Here is a 22,219-nt window from a genome sequence, read left to right as displayed (position 1 = left end):
GGCACCATGGCAAAGTGTAGGTGGAGGGGGGGGGGTCAGCACGAATTAAAAAAGGACCTACATAATGTTAGATTTACTAGCGTATATTGAAAGGAACGGCACCTGCAGAATTGAACACCTTGTGTGTACTTCTACTAGAACTCAGGAGTTCGGAATTTATATTGAGTAGTTGTGTAATTTTGAAAGTCTAGTTAAGAGATATTAAATTACTTTCGTGATATGTAAACCCGAATAAAAATTATTTTAACGCATTCTAATATTACACTATTAAAAACTCAACAAGGGAATTCCATTTGTCTTAGAACCTTGCTCATATTCCAAGTTTATAGATGGTACGATTTAAAAAAAATTAATATTCCAAGTGGAAAGAGGGAGCGCGACTGTCAAAAATTAATATTTGTAATCCCAAATAAATTATATATAGTCGCAGATAATCTAAACAGGCCGAACAGTTAGTACAGCTAGTAGTTGAGTGCAGATGCTCCGACAACCGAACAGTTGTGTGGGTTTTCGTACGGGTGTGCACGGCTCACCATTTCAACACACGCTAAATAATATATTAATAACTAACCACCAGTTTAAATGCACAATCTATAAATCTGTTGCACAAGAAAATTAACTGTTACTGTATGGGAATTAGTTAAGATTTTTACCGATCTAAATATTAAACTCCGATGATTTGTGTGTTTAAAAATACATAAAATACATATTTATTGTATCTTATCACATATCATCCCATGGTCAAGTTTATAAAATAATTTTTGAAATTAAACGTTTTTTTGGATATTCACGAAAAGAAAGAGCATTTTAAAGAAAAGTCCAATAAAATTTCCATATTTGGAAGTTGAGATATTAAGATATTTGCACACTTGTAAATTGGGCTTAGCTATGTTAGGGGTTTTGTAATGAAAAAACCCTGTACCTACAATTGAGATTTATCTGTTTACTCTTTTAATAATTTGTACAAACTTAAACCAACATAGTTGGTAAGCATAGAGGAAATCTAAAATAAAAACAAATAATATCTTAAAGTAATAACTATTTATTCTTGGATGCAACACCATGACATCGAAAACTTCTTATTCTGGGCGTCCAATTTATACAACCAACCAGCCTAAAGAAAATGATACAATGTCCCCCCCTCCCCCGAAAAAAAAAACTATTTCTACATAACGACAACGTTACGTTTTTAAATGAACAACAAGAAACACCAGCAAAGCAAAATATAACACTAAACATTTTTTTAAATCCCTAAATATCTTTATTTAATTGAAAATATTTTTTAAAAAAGTCAATGCTCCTACACGGAACACGGCAATGGTTCAGTATGTATAAGAATGACAAACCCCCCCCCCCTCCTACACGCATCAATAATATTAATAACAAGGATATGTCCATAGAATTTCCCAATTCTACACTAATTGCGTCAAAAATACTAGTAGACCTGACCGACGGATAGCGTTGTGAACAGTTGTTCCAGTGAAATGCCTTTGCGTTTTTTGTACGCGCAGCTCTGGTAGAAATATTTAGTCATTGGAATTTGGATCAGTACAAAAGTCAGCGACTTATCCATCTAATCTCAATAACAACTATCAACATATTATTTTTTTATAATTTCGCTGTTCTACCACGTAAGATAAACCAAATGTGTATTGTTATTTGTAATACACCAAGACGCTGTATAATATGAACTCATTGGAATTATTGTGTAGCTTTGTTTAAAGCCAGTGTTGTGTTTACTTTATAAAGGTGTTAATTGTGCGTATCTGAAAACACACCAGCTACGTACGACGCACGAAGGTGCGAGAGAAATTAATAATAGATCTTTAGACTCACATTTTGGCAGAAACACTGCCAACACGTGGGTTCTGTGTATGGCGACTACATAACTAGTTAAAACACAGACAAGAAATTAGCTCCGTTTTGGATGCGATAATAGAAACCAATTCACAATTACACGAGAGCCAGTTTTACTTGTTTTGATTCAGTAATAAGATAAGACACACAATGTCATTACAATTTTAAATAGATTTGACTTGAGTAGTGTCCCTATTGCTCGAAGCTTTCATGGAACATTTTTTTTAATACCTCATTCTTTCGAGGGTTTCTGGTACAAAATAATTTGTGAACGCTGACTTTCACACGACTGTCATATCACTTGTATGTGATTGGTTACAAGTCCCTAAACCCCACTTCCTTCTTAAAATTTACATCAAAGACATAGAAATACAGTTTTACTTGGTTTAAAACTTACCATCATAATGAAACAACGAAATACTTCAAATAAGTTTCTGTTTAAAGTTTATAAATTGCACTTTAATCGATTATACAATTACAACTTAACACTTTCCTCATAAATTAATGCAATATCAGTCAATTTTTGCTATTGTTCTTGTTTAAATTAAAACAGCGCTATTTCAAGGGTTAATGTTATTTCATAATTGTGAAATAGTTTAAACATTACTTTATATTTATTTGTATCTAAGTAGAGAATTGGGAGGGATGATCAAGACCTTATTATTAGTACTTAAATGTTTCAATGTCCACCAAAGTGCGAACCATATTAAGGAAGTGGATGGAACCTTTAGCTTCTAGTAAATTCTATATTACATTAACGTAAATATGAAATGACTAATGTTACAAACACGGAACACCCTACCGGTGAATTCAACTTATTCTCATTATTTTTATATCTACATAATTAAATGGCTATGTGCACTCTTGGGCACATCTCCTGTTGATTATTTTTTTGGGGAAATAAAACATTTCCATTGTTTGATTACAATAATTGTCATAAAATAGAGTTCCATATCTTCGTTATTTAACACTTGAAACACGAACGCTGGTGAGGATAACGGCACATTCCACAACCATCCAAATGTTCCATCAGTGGCTACATTGTATTTAGCGTACACCAACACTAGATTAACCCAACATTGTGTTTGCGTACGTACGTGTATACAGGGTGTAAATTAAGTCCTGATACGTCGTGTATTCCAAACGGATTGAGATATCGGTGTAAAATCTTCACCATACCAATTAAAATATGGTAACTTTTTTTAAGTCCATACAAATATTTTCCTTAACATAGGCAAAAAAACATAGGGTTGCAATTTGAAATTTTAAAGTTGCCCCCTTCTATCCCCCATTGAAAAGGTGGATGAAATTGTTGTTATCCTAAAAAATATAAAAAAAGTAATTTATAAGTCTGGTGAAGGTTGTACATTGATATCTCAATCCGTTTGGAATGTATCCAGGCGTATCAGAACTGAATTTACACGCTTAGATGTAAGAGGTTATTTGCCCGTTCGTAACTTTTGCTAGGATCGTCGTAGAGGTGTTTCGTTCATATCATTGTTTCTTTTGAATTTACCTTTCAAATTACATGCCACAAGATAGGGGTTGCAATTCGAAAATTTAAAGTGACTCCCTATTCTCCCTTTGAAAAGGGGGGGGGAGTTTTTTTATACTTCAAAAGTTCAAAAACAAAAAATGTTTTAATGGGTATGGTGAAGATTTTACACCGATAACTCAATCCGTTTGGAATATATCCAGGCGTATCAGGACTTACTTTACACCCTTTATATCATTCACGTCCACTTTGTTCGGAAGAAAGGTACATTATTTCAATCACCTGGGGGCTGTCATTTCGAAATGTCAAACTAAAAGTGCACTATTAATTAATAAGATAGTTCATTCCGTCGTAGAACACGGAAAGTACGATGACTCTAAAGGCTGGCATGTTAATATACTCGTGATGTAACACTTTGGAATATATCCTATATCAAAATCTTCATATTTTGTCTCTCCATCACCTTCAAACATTAAAGAGAAAAATGTTTGAATCTATACAAATTTGATTTTAAACATGTTCACTTTAGCGATTTCTAAAATGTGTGTACTACCGTTATCTGGAAACCTAAAAAAATATAAAAAACTACGTTAATAAAAACATTAATAAAAATAACTCTTTTTTCATTCATCATTCTTTTTCGCGTCGTCTGTGATGTCAACATTCAAAAGTCTACACTCGATTGAAGGATTTGAAGGACTAAATAATTACAAAAACTGATAACTGTTAATAAACTTTTTAATGTTCCCAACTCTAGTGGTACAGTAAATCGTGATTCATTTGCATAAAGGAGTCGTTTAAATGGTTCCTGACATTTTTATTTTGTTCCGCATGCTTAGTCGTCAGCTTTTACTAATACAGATAAAATGGTGTAGTTCTGACCATACACTTATGTGCTAACAAGAACTTCTTACGTATATATCCTAAATCAGAAACAGCACCAACACCGTCATCTAATACTTCCACCATTGAAGTGTTTTTCTTTCAGAAATGTTACTTCATAGAGAGAGATAGAAATTCATATTCAATGTTTTAGGGTAAAGTGGTTTTGTAATAAACACTCGTCTACTAAATGTACACTCTGGTGGTCTTTTCCTTTCGTCAGATTATTGAGAGCACTCGTACGTGCTGTAAATAATTATCTGTGCGCGTGACGGTCCTTTTATCAGACCATGCTAATGATTATAACTATCTATATGAATTATATATACATACTAACAAACAATGCCTGCCGTGAGGAGAGTTGCACTACGGTCTAGATGGCATGCTGCTGTAGGCCGTAGAGAAGCGTGGATAATTGCATGTAGACATTTAACTAAGCATCTTAAATTTAATACACTTTCTGTTGAACTGCTGCAAGGAACATGTAAAATGCGGAATTGACTATAAATTATTGTTAGTTGTTTTAGAGGGAAGAGTAGAGACTTTCCTAACTCAAGAAACAAAAACACGTAAAAATTGGAATAATGTAAAAACAATCTAAAGTTCAAATCCCTTTACAAATGGCTTTAATCTCTACTACGATAACCTTATCAAGATCTGAGACGAAAAACACAATACTTCAGAATGAACAAGAAAAGAACAGAAATAGTCAAAGTAGCTTGAAAGCGACTTGAAATAGTGTGTTTTCTCTGGATCAGAGATAACAAACCTCTAAACATTGGAATGTTCTATGAAATAAGAAATGAGAAAATCTCCTTGAGAAAAACTAAAGTACAATGTATATTCTCAAGAACTTTTGTCTCAGGAACAAGTTCAAACCATAATGGGGTCAATCAAAAGATCATTGCTGCTAGTGGACGTGGTGAACCATTTTTAATTCAGAATCCAGGAACATGTCAACATCATAATATACTATTCGAAATACGGAACTATAAACCAATCAAAATTGCTTAATTTAAGCAAAACGAAGTCTTGCAAAAATCGATTAATGTCGATCTTTATCAAAACTGGAATTAGTTATAAAGCAAAAGTTCCTATATTAAGAATAATATGTCTTCTCATTCAAGAAGGAATATAGACATTTACAGTAGTATTGGGGGCATGTTGTAATTAGGCAGCACTCTACGATAAACTGCTGAAAATAAGTTGACGTTTGTTTGGATATCAAAAATGACTAAAGGTTTTTGTATATACAAATTTGTAATTGATCTTGAATTAAACTAATTAAAAATGTCATTTCCGTAAGTCACAAGTAACGTATACAGTGTACTCATCCACAACTAAATTATCACATTCTTATCTTCAGCTGTTTACACTTGGGGTTGCTTAAACTCTCTACTTTAAATGCTTATACATTCTCGTGGAGTAGGTAAAATATCTGTTTTATACTTGTTTTTGTCATCAGAGAAGATATCTTAAAGAGAAGGGATTCAAGAGAAAAAGTAACCCAACAAGAAATCCGATGATAACGCCTTATGAGAAAATAAAGTAAATGAATCTCTACAAAAGCAGATGTAAGAATTATTTTAGTATCGGAAGGGGCTACTACCATATAAACCATAATATTCTTATAATCAATCCTGATTTTAATCGCATTTTTTGTAAGAATCGGCAAATTTCTTTACCCAAAAGGTAATGAGATTTTCTTATTTTTTTTTAGACATCACCGAAATCTACCATCTTGTCTATTTGTCTGTATGTATATGCTCGCCCGGGTTATATAAGTGAGAGATCCGGGTTCGAGCCACGGCGGACTAAGTATAGTTAGTGATTCAATCTTGATAAAACTTAAATTAGACTATTGCCGATTATACAAATTCATTATAATATCCAAATTATTATTTTTATTTAATACACAAACTAGTGTACAATTGAACCACAAGAGGGATTGAACACGTGAATCGTCACGATAAAAAGGATACTCTACAATGCGCGGAATCAATACGAGTTCCAAAAGCTATGTATTCAGTCACGGAAGTGTTAAATATAGGTTAATACATACTGTCCAAAAAGTCAGGTCAAACTTTTAAATAACTTTATTTAAAAAGTATATACAGAATAAGAATTATTTACATAGGAGTGATGTGTCTGACGAAGATAGCCTTGCTATCGAAAGGCCTCACAATAAAGTGTTATATATTGGTTTTAAGTTTTAATGTAATTAAGTGTCTTTGCATAGTTGCTTTGATAAAAGTTTTCGTAAAATCGTTAGCCACACATTAGTAGATGATAACAATGAGTAACTTATAATGAAAACAGAACTTTATAAACAACTATTTTAATTTACATCTGTCTCGTTAACCTGCTACTAATAATAGAGTAGCTATAAGCAATTTAAAAGTGATACGTGACTTTGAGGACACGCTGTTTATAAACCAGCAGTAATTAGTAGAAACTAAGACAAGGTAAAATTTCAGCATACTGCAAGTATTGTAGTCTACATTTATGCACATGTACAGCATTGAAAATTTTAGTAACACATTACTGACTGTATAATATATCATACAAAAAAATAATAGTTTAGTATTCCATCTTAAAGGTTGAGGAAACCATAATTTCATATAACATTACTAGTTACTCAATATGCAATCCCGGTAAATTCGTTTCAAACTAATCTTTTGCATTCATCTATAAATCAAATCCAAACAATATAAGAATATAAGAAACGTGATTGGAACAAATATTTTGTTCAATAGAGATTTATTGTTTTTGAACATAATCATTTACAATTGTCAATATATTTATTTGCGGATTATGCTGATTTTCTCAATATAATCGGTTTCATCTAATTATAAGGAAATAGGATTTTTCCTAAAAATCAGTGATTTATTTTGATTCACTGAACGATAGCTAATGTCCAAAAAATCGTGTTTTTTCACAAGCCTTCGATTGTCAAAACAAACATCATCTTTAGCAGTAACAATAGACATTGTCAGCAAACTTTGGTGGTATGACACCAAAAGACAAGATCGTCACTCTAAAGACAAAAACATCACAACATGGTGAATTTACATAAAAGTAGTTCACTTTACCAACGCTTTTTAAAATTAAGTTTTAGTACTGAGTTTCAGAGAATGCGTAAATACTTATTTTGACAGCGCAGTTAGTTAAAATTGAATAAATTCTATAACTAGAGTATAATTGCAGAATCTATTATGATTAATTAGACAGCCTACATTTAAGTTACTTAAAGTTCCTGAGAGATACTAGCAATAACGGAGAAGTCTTGGGACCCGATATTCACTGACCAGGGGCCCTGTGTTTCTAGGCACGGCCCTGTTGCCATTGCCGAGTGAAGGGCTCAACGGTCACGCTCTAGTTGTCTTCTTCTGGCATTCCTCGGGCTGCGGCCCTCTCCCCGACTCTACAGTGCAGATACTATCGAGTGGCGACACCACGACAAAACTTTCGGGCATAAAGTCCTTGACGCTTGCCTTCTTTGGACTAAAAGCATCCAATTAATCCCTACGTCGCATAATGCAAAAGAAAAGCAGACACACGTCACAAAATTTAAATACAAAATCAGTATCTTAATTCTAAGACCTGAATTTGTTGCTAACTTACTGTTCAATGTAAATTGGATGAATCCCCGAGTAATCTACTATATCCCGAAAATTCTTGCTTCAAAAAATGAATTAAAGATAAAAAGAAATTAAATGAAAACTAAATCTTCCTTACCTATACTCAAGATGGAAAACAACCTTAAAGAAAACATCTGAATCATGGATGTCCTTGGTGACTTCCGACATCCTTCAAGACAATTTTTAATTTAATAGATTCAACATTATTTGACAACCATAATGACATTTTAAAACTGAAACATAAATAAAAACAATAAGAATGTATTCCGCTCAGTAAAGGGGTGTAAAAAAAGTTCATAAATTCTTTATCGTTCACGATTATTCGGTTGATCACGTACTCAAACTATCAACCAACAAACTGTAAGCAACCAAATATATATTGGTTATAGAAAAGAATAGTTACATGTACAAGGGACAGCGAAAACAGAAAAAAAGGTGGCACAAAAATTAATTATTGCAATCGAAGCCCATCAGGACCAAAATTAGTCCTCCCGGTAGTCGAGGGCCGGATGGCGCGGCAGCGGTGGAGGTTGTGCGCTACGCTCTCGCCGTCACACAAACCGGTTGTGCCGTCAACACCGGAAACTGTGCCTTTTGTTTTTTACCTATTTTTTGCGGCCACCATTTTTTCACGCACACCGTCCGCTCCGGTGGCGCGACGAAACGCAACAACGCCCTCGTGAAGACATAGAACATTTCTTTTTGAAGAACGCCTCTCTACTACTAAGTGGCCGTACTAATCACAGCGTAGAACTGACGGGCGATTCAAATAATTCACTCAGAAATTTCAGCCATTCTCTGCGTCCTCGGATGTTTAAAACAATCTTATAAAATCTGACCAATATTTCACTGTAGAGTTGTACCACGATAGAATTATCTTTAAACACTTACTAAGCGAGAGTTCAAAAGTTGAGGAAGACTACTGAAAGGCAAAATAGAGTTATTAAACATACATAATATATCAAGCGTTTCAGTAAAAAAATAATGCAGGTATAATTCTAAACTAATCCTGAGAAGAGACAGGTTGTTAAATCATTAATATTCAGAGAAATTGTTCAAAAAAGTAATTACGATTAAAGGAAGAATTAAAAATATTATGCAACGGATAGTATTTCAATCCATTTTTACAATTAAGCCATATATCAACGCTCAGACCCTGAGACCACATGTTCTCAGACTTTGGACTTAAAATCTGGGTTAGAGATAGTACAGGTTCAAATCCGGCCCTGTCCGGAACACTTTATCACTTCTGTCCAAGTCTTATTTCACAGCTCGCATCCTTGTTCTGTTTGATATGTAACAACTTTGCACTAAATGTGGTCCTTAGAGATAGACAAAACAAGACCAAAATTATAATCTCACATAAAATAATACAACCGCGATAGACCGATAGGCCTAGTACTAGTATCGAGGATCCAGTTAGGATTTTAACAATTTTAAAAGAACTAAGTATATCTACTTAAAAAATGATATAATAATATCAAAATGAGAATGAATAATGAGCGAGACAGGAGAGGACAAGAGAGAGAGCGAGAGAGAGGAGCAGCGGAGAGTAGAGCGTGGTACCGATCGCGGGCGAGTGGCTGCCGTCGCCATGGCAACCCAGTAATTATTAGGGGTAAAAAAGAAAGCCAGAGCAAGAGTGGAGCTCCAATATGCCGGGCCCGTACCTCTCTCCCTCTTTCTCTCTCTGCTTCGATATTTATTTCTATTTTATATATTGTGCAAATACCTCGTATTTTATTAAAACTTCCAGAGTAAAATAATAATACGCAATAAACATTAAAAAATATATCACATAATTTTATGGTTCACGGTTCGGTAATTTTTTACATTTCGCATTATTGCTGCATTATTTATTAGAATGTTCTTTAATTATTGTTCAAATTGTTTTTCATCACCCTAATGGACAAAATACACTTCTAGGTATATCAATATGTGTGTACAAATTCAAGTAAACTATTTTTTTAAGGAAATTGGAAAATTCTTCACACTCAGTATAGTATAGTTCATTCAAAGATTATTGAATATTGTAGCTTGGATGGTTGAAGAATGGCACCAAAAATACTATTTTCAAATTTACTTGGGTGATGATAAGATAAACTTCTGGACTATATGTCGAAGAAAAACTTGAATATTGTTCTTGTAATGACATCATTGTAGGTAAATTGAGTTCTACATCATTCTACTGAGTATTAATCCATTCTTTTTTCCACATATAATTGAAGGCTGATATATTGTGTGTAGTATGCATCAATCTATTCTTCTTTTAGCATTTTGTGATAAATAGGGATTTTGGTAATAGAAAACAAAATTCTCGAAAATGTTATACAAGGACAAAAAGAATAACTAATAGCTATTGCCATATTATAGAATTTCTAACTGTTAAAATCACACATCTAGCCATTAGATTAAGGATTGTTGACAGACAATTCACTTACAGTACACCTTTCATAGCAGCTCCTTTCTACTTGGAAAATATATTAAAAGATACAAAACAAAAGAAAACAACAACAAAAATAAAAGAAATAAATATTGTAATATGATTCGATTAACTATTTATGGCTTTCCAAAAATCTTTACTTTTCTCAACTGTTGGCCGTAGATGCATCAAAGAGTATTATCATGAATGAATCAAGTTTCCTATGGAAGTATTTGATATGTACTTGAACATTACACCCAGTCTGGTCGGAAAACTATTGACTTTACAATAGTAGCAGAAAAAATGTCATAATACTTCACTGCACTCACACTTACAATTTGTTAAAATTCGTGTTCATTGTTCACAAATCTTGTAGTATGAGAGCTTTTTTGGCTGAATCTCTTTTCTGCTCTCTAAATAGATTCATGTTTGACTATTTCAGGTATTCTGACGGGTCACAGTTGTGAAGCAAATCTCTTACCACAGTGGACTTTACTGACTTGTGTAGGACTTACTTGGCTGTCTTTCTCTAATGTCTGTATTTGGATCCTCCACATAACAATATCGGATAGGTAAGCAGTCTTAAAAACTTCACCTAGCAATTGAAGATGATTGAATGACTTCAAAAGGAAACAAAATTAATTATTTTGAGTCTTAATATGTTATAATCCCACAAAAAATTCTGATGTTATTTAAATTTATAACTTTTCCATCCAATAAGACATTCATTAGTTTCCCATTGATTTAAGATATCCTTTTTATTCATCCACATGTAGTGTTACCTTACTCTTCTTCTTCTTCTTCCTAATAGTCTGATCAATTAAAGTGAAGGACACTTATAGAAATGGTGAGTAAGGCAGTCTTGAACACTCCTAGGATCTTTTCTAAATGATGAGTTTGTTGTGTTGGGGACTGCTCATACATACTGGCCCACTTTACTGATTAAACACTACCTTATTTTACTATGTGTAGATATGCCAATTTTGACTCTTTACTTGTATCTGAATGATACGAGGATTTCGTCCAAGAGTAGCTTTTATATTCAATAGGCTCTAAATGACAAAGTGAGAGCAATATTAACAAACAATCAACTGTTACTAGATTTTCAAACAAACTGCGTTACTTCAGCTGTGTAAGATGAATAACATTCAGGGATGTAACAAAATGTGAAATATTAATATAAGATTTTGTTTAGGAACGTTTCCTTTCCTATTTAAAACAAAGTTCTAAAGTGGATTGTAACTTGTTCAATTGATAAAGTTCTTTAAACCGACTTGTTATGTGTCGGATTCACTCACCACTGCAGAACTGTCTGTATCAGGTCCAAACCGTTTTCAATCAACACTTAGGAAATACATTTTATTTATTATATATGTGTGTGTGCGTGCGTGTGCGTGCGTGTGTGTGTGTGTAATATTATTGAAATATACCTATTTAAACTATAAACTGGTCCAAACATGTATATTCACATTGATAATATTTACATTATATGCTAGTTAAGCAATTAAAATTTGGCTTGAAACTAACAGATTTCCTGTATTAAATGTGCTTACAAAATAATTGAATAATTTAAAGGCAGAATATATATTTATCACGAATCCCCACTATTTAGATACAAATTGCATGAATATACCTTTGTGGTCATGGAATACTCAAAAAGTTTAGAAGGGGGATATCCAGGTACCATTTCCTTATAATTGAACCAAAATTATTTCAAGAAGAACAGTAAGTTTCTCTGTGGGAAGTTGGTACATGAATAATTTTAAATGCTGTAATCAAATAATTGCTTATTTTAAAATGTTTTTCTTGGTTCATTTTATTGTTTACTTGTGTTTTATACAAATGTTGTAATCAATTTTTAACCAACTCCACGAAGACCTACAGATTTGAAATTTTGAACATAGCTAAGAACTGGATAACAATGCAATCCTATGTAATAATAATATAAATGTATGTATTTTTTTTCAATAAGAATACAAATAAAATGTTACATTTTTATAGTTCATGCATTATAAGCAGAACATTCTGTAAAAGCTCATATGTAATAAAATTAATTTTTCTGATTGCTTCGTTTCATATAAAGCCAGTACATTCTACACTTAACCTCCAATATTGTCTTCTTAGCAAGCAATACGCCAAGAGGCCCACCATTTTTTACTGTGGCTTGTTCACTAGGGTTACTGATTAAAAATGGATGTTCCAAGCATGGATACCATACAGGATGGGTCTAAAGTGGAAGTTTAGTTAACTCGCCTCCTTGTCTGACTGTTAAGCACAATTTTAAATTGACTTCTCGAAGAAGTAGAGAGTTTAAAGATGGTATTCAGTTTAATCAGAGATTTGGACTGAAATCAATGTATTAATATAAAATTATTTGCTTTTGTATACATGTATATAAGGAATGTCTAGGGTTGTGTCCTTAAAACATGGTAAACACTTTCTGCCATCTGAAAATTATTAAGTTTAACTGGTTAGTTTCTATTCAGTTGCAAGTGATTTTGTAGATGTAAGTGAACTCGATTTCACAGCTTGTGTTTACTTGTGTGCAAAATATCCATGAAGAAATGTTACGACAAGTTTATTGAATGTGAACTCATGAAGTTACCGCCGTAAAAAGTTTACAAATATTAAAAATTGTATACTAAGAAATTTAATTAGTTATACTATTGAATCTTTTCAATTATTGTATTTTGAAGTAAATATAATTTTTGTTACCAGTTTTTTTTTTCTATTTCATTTTTAATATAGTAACTACTATTTACTTGTTTTAAAAATGGACTAAAAAGAGTAAAACAATTTATTTTACATAAATATTAAATTTCCGAGACATAAGAATGCATTTATGCATGAATAATCACCAACCCTTATGCCCATGTTTTTCATTTTAAATACAGTGTTTGTTTTTTAATGAGTGTGTTGAGTGTTTACTAATTTTTCATTACTTAAATCTATTATTTGTAGAGTAATAACTGTAAAACTTCACGTTTTACATATAAGTTTTGTACTAACTTTGATGAGCCACGCAAAAATTTCATATTTAAAAAAAAAAGATAGAAGGGTTAATGTTTTATGATTGTAGTTTCAAATTATAGAAAACCATTCAAATTTTTATTAAATTTTAATTTTTCAAAATTATCAATGTATATTCAGCCTAATGTCTAAATTTTAACTAGTGGTTAATTTTAAGGATGTTAGAATAGTCAGCTATTAACTGTGGTAGTGCTTGCATTGAATAATAAACTTATAACCATTTTCATTCCTGTTACTCCAAAAGTACAATGTTTTCAGGCTAATAAAAACCTATTATCTAAACTACCGCGTTACTGAACGTAAATAAAACTTCTACGTTTACTAGACGCTATAACTTGAGCCTTTTGCACAACTACCTGGAACACTGGACTTATGCCTGGAACCACTAAACAAAACCCAGGACTTATGGGTGAATGGATGAATTATAATTAGCTCACCAGATACTTAACACATTAATCATATAATCCACTCAATGTATCATTTATATTTTCAAAAATTCTGGAATCTCCAACCATTTGGGTTATTGGTTTGCAAACCTTGGCACATAAGCCTCATCAAGTAAACGTCCAAATCTCTGATCTGAGAATCCTTGATCTTTAAGATAATAGCTTATAGCCACTTTACCTTCTGAACCTTTATATCTAATGTTTCATATAGATTTGAAACATGGGCTTACATATATAAAATGAAGAGTCGCTTGAAGCAGCTGATTTTCTTTAAATGTTCTTTGGGGGCCTTGACCCTAAGTTCAATATTCTACACCCTGAACTCTCAAGGTACTTATGTCACTGGTTCATTTCTATTCAATGGCAAAGTTTGAGGTGTCTATGATCTCCTGAATAAACTTCAAATTTTAGAGCCCTTGCTTCTGATTCTACAGAATTTTGTGTTATCAATACTTCAGTCTCAGTTGTATTCTGCACTACTACACTGTGACGACTTCTGTTGAATATTTAAGTTTTCAGTCTTACAATTACTACCGTACATGTTGTCTTTAAAATCTACAGTTCAAAACTGTAAGGTTGCTTTTGCATAAATTATTAACCACTGATTGTAATTACTGTATTATTTTAATTTATAGACTATATTTAATCATGGAATGTAATTTACACGTACTAAAAATCTCTTCCTGTTCATCAATACTCATTATGTTTAATTATACACATAATGTTACATATAGTGAATACATGTATGCATTCATACAGTTTTGAACACTTACAGTACTCCAAGGAACAACTGTGTAATATCCTGACAATGGTGATCTACATGTAAAGGACCAAACTGGCAGACTTTTATTATATGTTGGCCTACATAGTATGGCAACCTCACTCATATGGAGGCTGATTTAAGTTAACTGATTTGCTTTACCACACTATAATTTTTTTTTTAACTGCCATAAGGAAGTGTTATTAACAAGGTTGGCCATAGTCTATATCATGTTATAATCGAATTTCTAGACAACAAAATATTTAATTCAAATAAAGATAAATCTGGTAAAAAATTGTCAAAATACAGATAAATTTAAAGTATTTACTAATTCCAGTAGCTCAAAAGTTATAAATACTTGCCATTGGTAAATAAATGACAAAACTTTTAAGTACAATTTTCAATTGTATGTTCTGTACGTACACATGTTACACTGTGTTTTAGAGACAAAAGTAAGAAAATGGACTCTGATAAAAATCGACATAAATTTAGCTAAATAATTGTAAAGATGAAATTAATGAGCAACATACTAAGACCTGACACAAATTATAATGTAGACAGCTGGTTAGCTGGAATGGGGATAAATTACTGGAGCTATTTTTCTAGTTTATTACAATATAAAAATACTTAAAAATATACGACCAATTATGGATGTTATGACATTTTGCTTTTAACATCCACCTAACCTCTTGTAGTACGACGTTAGCATTAACTTGCCTGTTCCCTGCTTCTTGCTTTCTTACATGCAAATGTTTCGCTGGTAGTGATTGTCTCAATAGTATTGTAATTTTAGCATCCTGATTTTTTAAAACTACATTCACTAATCAATGCGGGAGATCCATCAGAGTGCAATGTTATAAAAAACTGATTTCGTTAAAAATATTAGCTAGGTAGACGCTATTATATCTTAAATGATATGTGGCACTAAGTTAGTTAAAATGTCTAGATTTGAAAGAGTGCCTCATTCCTTGTAAGCTGTGTGTTTACTAGTTGTCTCAACAATGTGTGTTCTCTGTTATGAAAATTTCAGACTATATACCATGTTCCAACTTATCCCTAAAAAAGAAAATGTATATTGTTGTTCCACTTTTTAGGAAATTTGTACAAAAAAGAAGAATTGGTTAAAATTTGTTTTTTTTTTCAGAAACATATATTTCTGAAATGTTCAACTAAAAGCAAATTTAAAAATTACTTTTACTAACCTAAGTTTTTTTACTCATATTATAATTTAGCAGTTATAATTTGTAGATAATTTGTTATCAATGTTTTGTTATCTTTATAAATGACAAACAACACTCGATTACTTTATTTAAGCATACTAACATCAAAATCTGTACCATATATATTTCAAAATGTAATTTAAAAATGTAATGAAAGAATCCTATACACATGAAGTTTATAAGCAGAGTAGACTTGTTATAAAATAATGCATAGACTAAAGTATTTTCTAATAACAGAGCATGTGTTTACATACCTCACTATCACTTTACACGTAATAATACACTAATTTGCTATATAATGTCACATTTCGCAGCTATGTGTTGTGGGTTATAACAACACGGCGAGGAAAAAATATAAAGACGGCTAGGCAGAAAACAACACTAGCGACAGTTATTAATCGATATTAATAATCTAAAACCCAAATGCATATCATCAGAACTTCCTTCTTTTCATTCTCTCACTGATAAAAATGGGAAACACAAATGAATACATCTGAATTCTGTGAACTGAAACTAGATGTGAAAGAGTTATTAGGGAATCATTTAAAAAGTAACTTGCTTTTGTAAATAAAATAATGACATATGAATATTAGAGCTTTTTATTTTATATAGGCTACATTTGAAAGAATAATTCTTAATTTTCTTGAAATTGTTTCGCCTATGCACGTAACCAATCACAACGATTTTCTCGGTGATCAGATATAGCCACTTCATTGATAGTCTCTTTGTTTGACATTGATATAAGAAACCCATGTTTTATCACCAGTGACTATGTGGTTAATAAACGTGTCATCTTCATAGTACCAGATAAGAAACTTAAGAGCTGGACCCATTCTCCATGTTTTGAGTTCATCCGTCAAGAGTTAGGGTACCATGTGACACAAATTTTATGATATACATTCAGTCACAATTTCATACACGAGAGTTCTTGATATCATTGGAAAATGCAGTGAAAGATCTGGAATTATAAACCTTCGAGTTCTATAACCTTATGATTAAGTTGTTCTATGAGGTTATAAGTAACCACAGTCCAGTTCAGTATTCGTCGTGATCATTAGTTCATTCTTCACACCACAATTGGCACAATTTGTAACTGAAATATAGTTTATAATGTCTTCTCTATACACAGAATACAATCCACAATGAATTTCCAATGGTTGCATTTTCTTTACTAAAAGAAATCTAATGACGCTATGTACTGTAACGACTAGAGAGTTAATTGCGGGAACCATTTCAAACACTAGATTAGAGAAGTTAAAATGATATAGCAGCCTTCACATGACACTGCCAATTGAACACTGAACATTAGCTACACAGCACCACTCAGATTGTGCTGCCACCCCTATCCTTTCTGCGATCAGATGCTTCAGCGCTACAGTACTTATTTTCCGAACAACACTCACATTTTATCAAATATATGTTATTGCGAAAGATTGAAATTTATTTCTATTAGTATCATACATAGTTAATTTATGCAAAATATTTCCTATATGAACATTAGATGACTGAATGTTTTTTTAATAAAGTTCCATAATGGCAGCCTTTGCAGCAACTAGCAAAATATATTTTTACATCTTGATCTATTGTGATCATATATAGTATAGTTAAAACATTAAACCAAGTGAAAACTGTAATTTATATGATTACCTTGATATGGATATGCATATCTAGTTGTTTTGACATTGTTTTAGTGGGATAATTTCACACCTAAGTGATTGCAGAACACAGTACCTTATTTAATGTACATAGCAATGGCTGCTCACACTAAACTCCAGTAATAAAATATTTTTTTAAATATGAACCTATTCCCATTCTGAAATTTGGCAATTTTTTCCAATCAGAGTCTTTGTGGTTTTTCAAAAACTGTTTTTTGGAGAATTCAAAAAATTAAAAAAAAACCTAGTCACGTGATATATTAAATTAAAAAGCATTTTAAATAAAACAAGAACACTATAAATTGAGCTCTTTAGTTTTTTTTTTAGTACGGTGTTTAGAAAATACTGAGACGTGAATAAAAACTGCATTTTTGTGGGATTTTAAAAGCCTGTAACTCAAAAACTCAAAGGCAAAAATTTTTGCACTTGAACTAGTCTTAGTAGATACAACTGTTTCAAAATCTAAGAGGTCAAGGTCCAGACCACTGGTTGATTCGACATGGAATGACCCTATGATAAATTGCATTTGAAAATATAGTGATGTTAAGCCGAGATGCATCAATCCTTGCCATTCAAAAGTTAAAAATAGTGTTGGGCCCTAAACAGACTTTAAATTTTTTAATATTTTCCATTAATTAATTAAACATTATATTTATATGTGTTAAAATATTGCTACACATGCTAATAAAAATGAAACTTACCCCTGGTCTATCCTATCAACAGGGTTTGGTCCAGGTATCTGTCCAGGCATGATCCCATGGGCAGGTATGGGTCCCGGAATAGGTCCATGACTGAACGGCGAGCCAGGGGGCATTCCAAATTGGTGTCCACCGAAAGGCTGTCCAGGCGAGGCGAAATGGGGGTTACCTCCTCCAGGGGGACCACCCACGAACGGAGGCCCGGAAGAACTCGGTCGACCGACAAACTGAGGGCCACCTCCTGATGGAGAACCAAAGGGACCAGGACCGTTGTAAGGAGGTCCGGCTGAGTTAGAAGGTGGGGGGAATCCGGGCTGGGGTGGGCCAGGACCCGGTGTCGACGATCCAGAGGGAGCGGGTGATGCGGTATACTGGGGCGTAGATGAGCCCGGTGGGGGTCCTCCCGAGTAAGGTGGGGCTCCGGCCGGGGAACCTGCCCCAGCCGGAGGCCCCTGAAAGGGAGGCCCTTGGTAACCCGTGTTGGGGCTTGAAAAGTTCTGTGCAGAGTTTGCTGTGAACGACTGGGGCTCTGGGGGTGGCCCCTTCCACGAGACAGCGGGGTCCTCCAGTGTGGCTGACAGCGAGATGGGCGGCGCGACTCGGCGACTACAGCCTGCAACAACACACACATCATCACCTTTTTGTAAAGACACAATATTTTAATATCTTTAAATTTTTATTAGTACAGGTCCCCATTGTGATAATGAAGTTCACAAATAAGCATTAAGATCTGACTGTTGTGAAACAGCCTTCAGTGAAACACTCTTACTCTCCGACCTTATGGCACAGATATCTCATATTTATTAGTACATATCCATATGCTTTTTAATTTTAGAATACAATATGTAGAACCTATTAAGAACAAAAAGTGTTTAACTTTTTAAAACATTATTATTGCTTAGTAAAAAAATAAATTAGGTGAATTAATAATAGCCCCTAGTGACAAGAGGTTCAAATCAGTTATCATAGAGAACCTGTCCCAATTAGGCATACGGTAACTTGCATACATATGGTACACATATTTTAACTTACTTAAGTTTACCATGCAAATAGAATAAATTTTAAAATAAATCGATAATTCTAAATCTAATCTTGTAGTAACAAAAAAATAGTAGTCTTACTACAAATCGAAGTCAATAACAAACTACAAATACTCAGTTAGCCTCATTCGGGTGTACCTAAATACTTACATTATATCAAAGTCCATACTATACTCCCTTGGCCTACAAACACACTTGTACGATGCACTTTGTGACACACGCATTGAGTCATTTAAATATTTTATCACTTTAATATATGGTCAGTGTGGTGAGACACCAAAATGAATGGTTCAGAAGATAGTTTATGTGTAGTATGTAATGGTTACGAAAGATGTCTTAGCCTATTTATTTATCTATCTACTATGGTACTATGTGACCGACTAAGAACTGAAGGGAGGGAGAAATAGAGAAAGAAAGATAGCATCGGTGAAACACCTAAAAGGTGGCATATTGGTTATTCAACATTCGTTTTCAGCTTTACTTTGTTATTGCTGTTTTTATTTAGACATGATAATAAAAATGACTGGCCTATAATATTGTATAAATAAATTGACATTGCATTGAATATATGTTGCTAATTCTGTTCTTAAATGTAATTTTCTATGAACTTTGAAAAATTAATAAATTTATCTGTAATTGATAATGAAACCTGTATATCATGTTTCAAGTGTATATATAGAAAGTCTTTCAAATTCCATGTGAGCAGTAATTGTTGAGCACAGTATTACAAAATCGAGAAATAGTTCAATATGGTTTGTTAGAAATAAATTTAAACAAGTGGTGTTAAGTGTAGGATATACCAGGAACATCGTCGTCCATTTAGAATAACAGTTAAAAAAGGTGTTTGTAAAACTTCTTATAAATTGGTAATGTAAATTACTTTTTATACTTTGTTCAGTACTATAATATATGTGGGCTGCCCGGAAAGTATGATATTCGCCAATTACTTCTTATCTACACCAGCTACTGTTATCAGATTAAGCATGCACTATCTCTGTACCCTCCTTGCACAGAAAATAGTTCCACTCATACCTTAAATAAGTCAGTTGTCAGTCATAATATAATTTCTACTCAAGGTTCTGGATTTGAAATGAGTGATTGTGAAATTTGTCCAAAAATTTCTCAAATGAAAGTAGTGGCATTTTGAAGACATACAAGACTTCTACGAAACATTGACTCTCGACTTGAAACTATAAAATGTTATCACCAGGAATGAGACATGGGTTTAAAGCCACCATCCTAAAACAAAAGCCCATCCATATGCCGACATCTAACCTGGAACCTAGCACCCAAAAAAGTGGCAAGTTTGGAACAAAATCAAGACCATGATAACTGTGTTTTTTCCCATGAATATGCTCAAAAAGATGTATTACCAAAGAATACTACCTCAATATCTTAGATATCTCAGGGATGCGGTGAGGTTAAAACATCCTAAATTGTAGGCCAGTGAAGACTGGCTGCCTCAACACAAAACGCATGGGCTCATTCCCTTCACACAATGCAACAGTTATTGGCCAAGAACCACAACAACCAGTATCGCATACTCCATACAGTTCTGATAAGACACCATGTGACTCTGGCTTGAATTGAAATTCCCACTCGAATGAAACAGATTTCAATCAGCAGAAGAGGTCAAACTGAATGCGAGTTTGGCTAATGGCCAAAGGCAGACTTTGCAATTAGTTTGTTAAAGCACGAGAATCATTTGAATAAGTGTTTATATTGTTCTAGAACAATAATTTCGTCGTTACAGGGTCGTATAAAAATCTTAATAATTCTAATTAAAGCACATCAGGTAAATGTGGACCATTTAACCATCAATTAATTGTAGTAAAAGTAAATTAAGACCTAACTGTGAGATTTCTTCAACATTTAAATCACATCAACAATTGTCAAAATGCTATGGAATGTTCTGCCTGCAAAGCATTCCTTATACTTCACAGTACCTTGAAAATGTATTGTTCTATAAACAAAAATCGTTATTAACTTTAAGAGAAAAACATCAATGTTGTAAAATAAAAAACTGCACTTTTCAAACATTACTTAATACTTATCAGGCCAGGCTCTAAAATGCAAGAGGGTTTTAAGCAATGCAGACAACAAATTTTTGGGTGTTTACCCAATAATCATTTAAATACCAAAATTAAGGTATTTTTAGTTTTTGAGCTTTAATCAATACTTTTTGATGTTTTAATGAAGTATTTAGCGAACAAGGATTAAAACATTATCATTTCATGCCTTGCATTGACATGAGCAATAAAATGTATCCTTCAAAACAAATTTAAAACCTAAATCCGGGTATTTTTGCGTATTTATGCAATTTTTGTACTCCTGCTATCTTTCTTTCTTAATTCTTAAAATGTTTTTTTAATAAAGATAAAATTTTAGAAAGACTTGTTATTGTATACTGGAATATTGTAACATTTCTTTACAGTGTATTTTACTTGTACGTAACTAAATACCAGCAATAAAGAAATAAATATTGGAGAATTTGAATTTATTTACCAGTGATAGAAAATACCAGAAGGATTAACCAGAATATAATTAGTTACTGGGTACTATAGGTGGCTTAAAAAAATATTTATATAATTAAATTATTTTGTCTGCTGGGGTGTGTAAAACTTTTTTTATGCATAATTAGCTGTGTGTCTATATATCCGCAGGACATCTCGGGAATGAAATGAGCTATCAGTTTGAAACTTCGCATGTAACCTCAATGAATCCTGTTACGCTATATATGGTATGGCGTACTCCTAGCTTGTGATATGGTATTACTATATTATAAATATTCATTTAAAATATTTAATTAATTGAGTGAAGTACTGTGAACTGGAGAATCGATGTTTTTACAGCACCTAATATCATTGAAACTACCATTTCAATAACATGGCTTACAGACACTCCATAATACACAGTGAATATTGATTCAAATATAACCTAGTAGTGCTACTGCATGACAACAATTCTAATGAAGAAATCCACTGGATTAAAAGGAGCAAATCATTAGCTTGTAGACATTTTAAACCTTGTTCAGTGTTTAAAAACACATCTTGACAAAAAGCATTTTCATCGC

The 22,219-nt window shown here is 32.8% G+C and overlaps 1 protein-coding gene across 1 annotated transcript in view; it reads right to left on the bottom strand.

Annotated features, from left to right (window-relative positions):
• LOC124374384 (LIM domain-binding protein 2-like) overlaps positions 1 to 22,219 on the bottom strand; it is a 162,015-nt gene that overhangs the window by 133,842 nt on the left and 5,954 nt on the right. Inside the window, 1 exon segment of the mRNA XM_046832609.1 lies at positions 18,110 to 18,719. Within this exon segment, the coding sequence (XP_046688565.1) occupies positions 18,110 to 18,719 (610 nt within the window).

Source organism: Homalodisca vitripennis, chromosome 1 (assembly GCF_021130785.1).
Source record: "Homalodisca vitripennis isolate AUS2020 chromosome 1, UT_GWSS_2.1, whole genome shotgun sequence".
Classification (NCBI taxonomy): domain Eukaryota; kingdom Metazoa; phylum Arthropoda; class Insecta; order Hemiptera; family Cicadellidae; genus Homalodisca; species Homalodisca vitripennis.
Note: the sequence above shows the minus strand (reverse complement) of the source record. Positions and strands in the feature narration are given on the sequence as shown.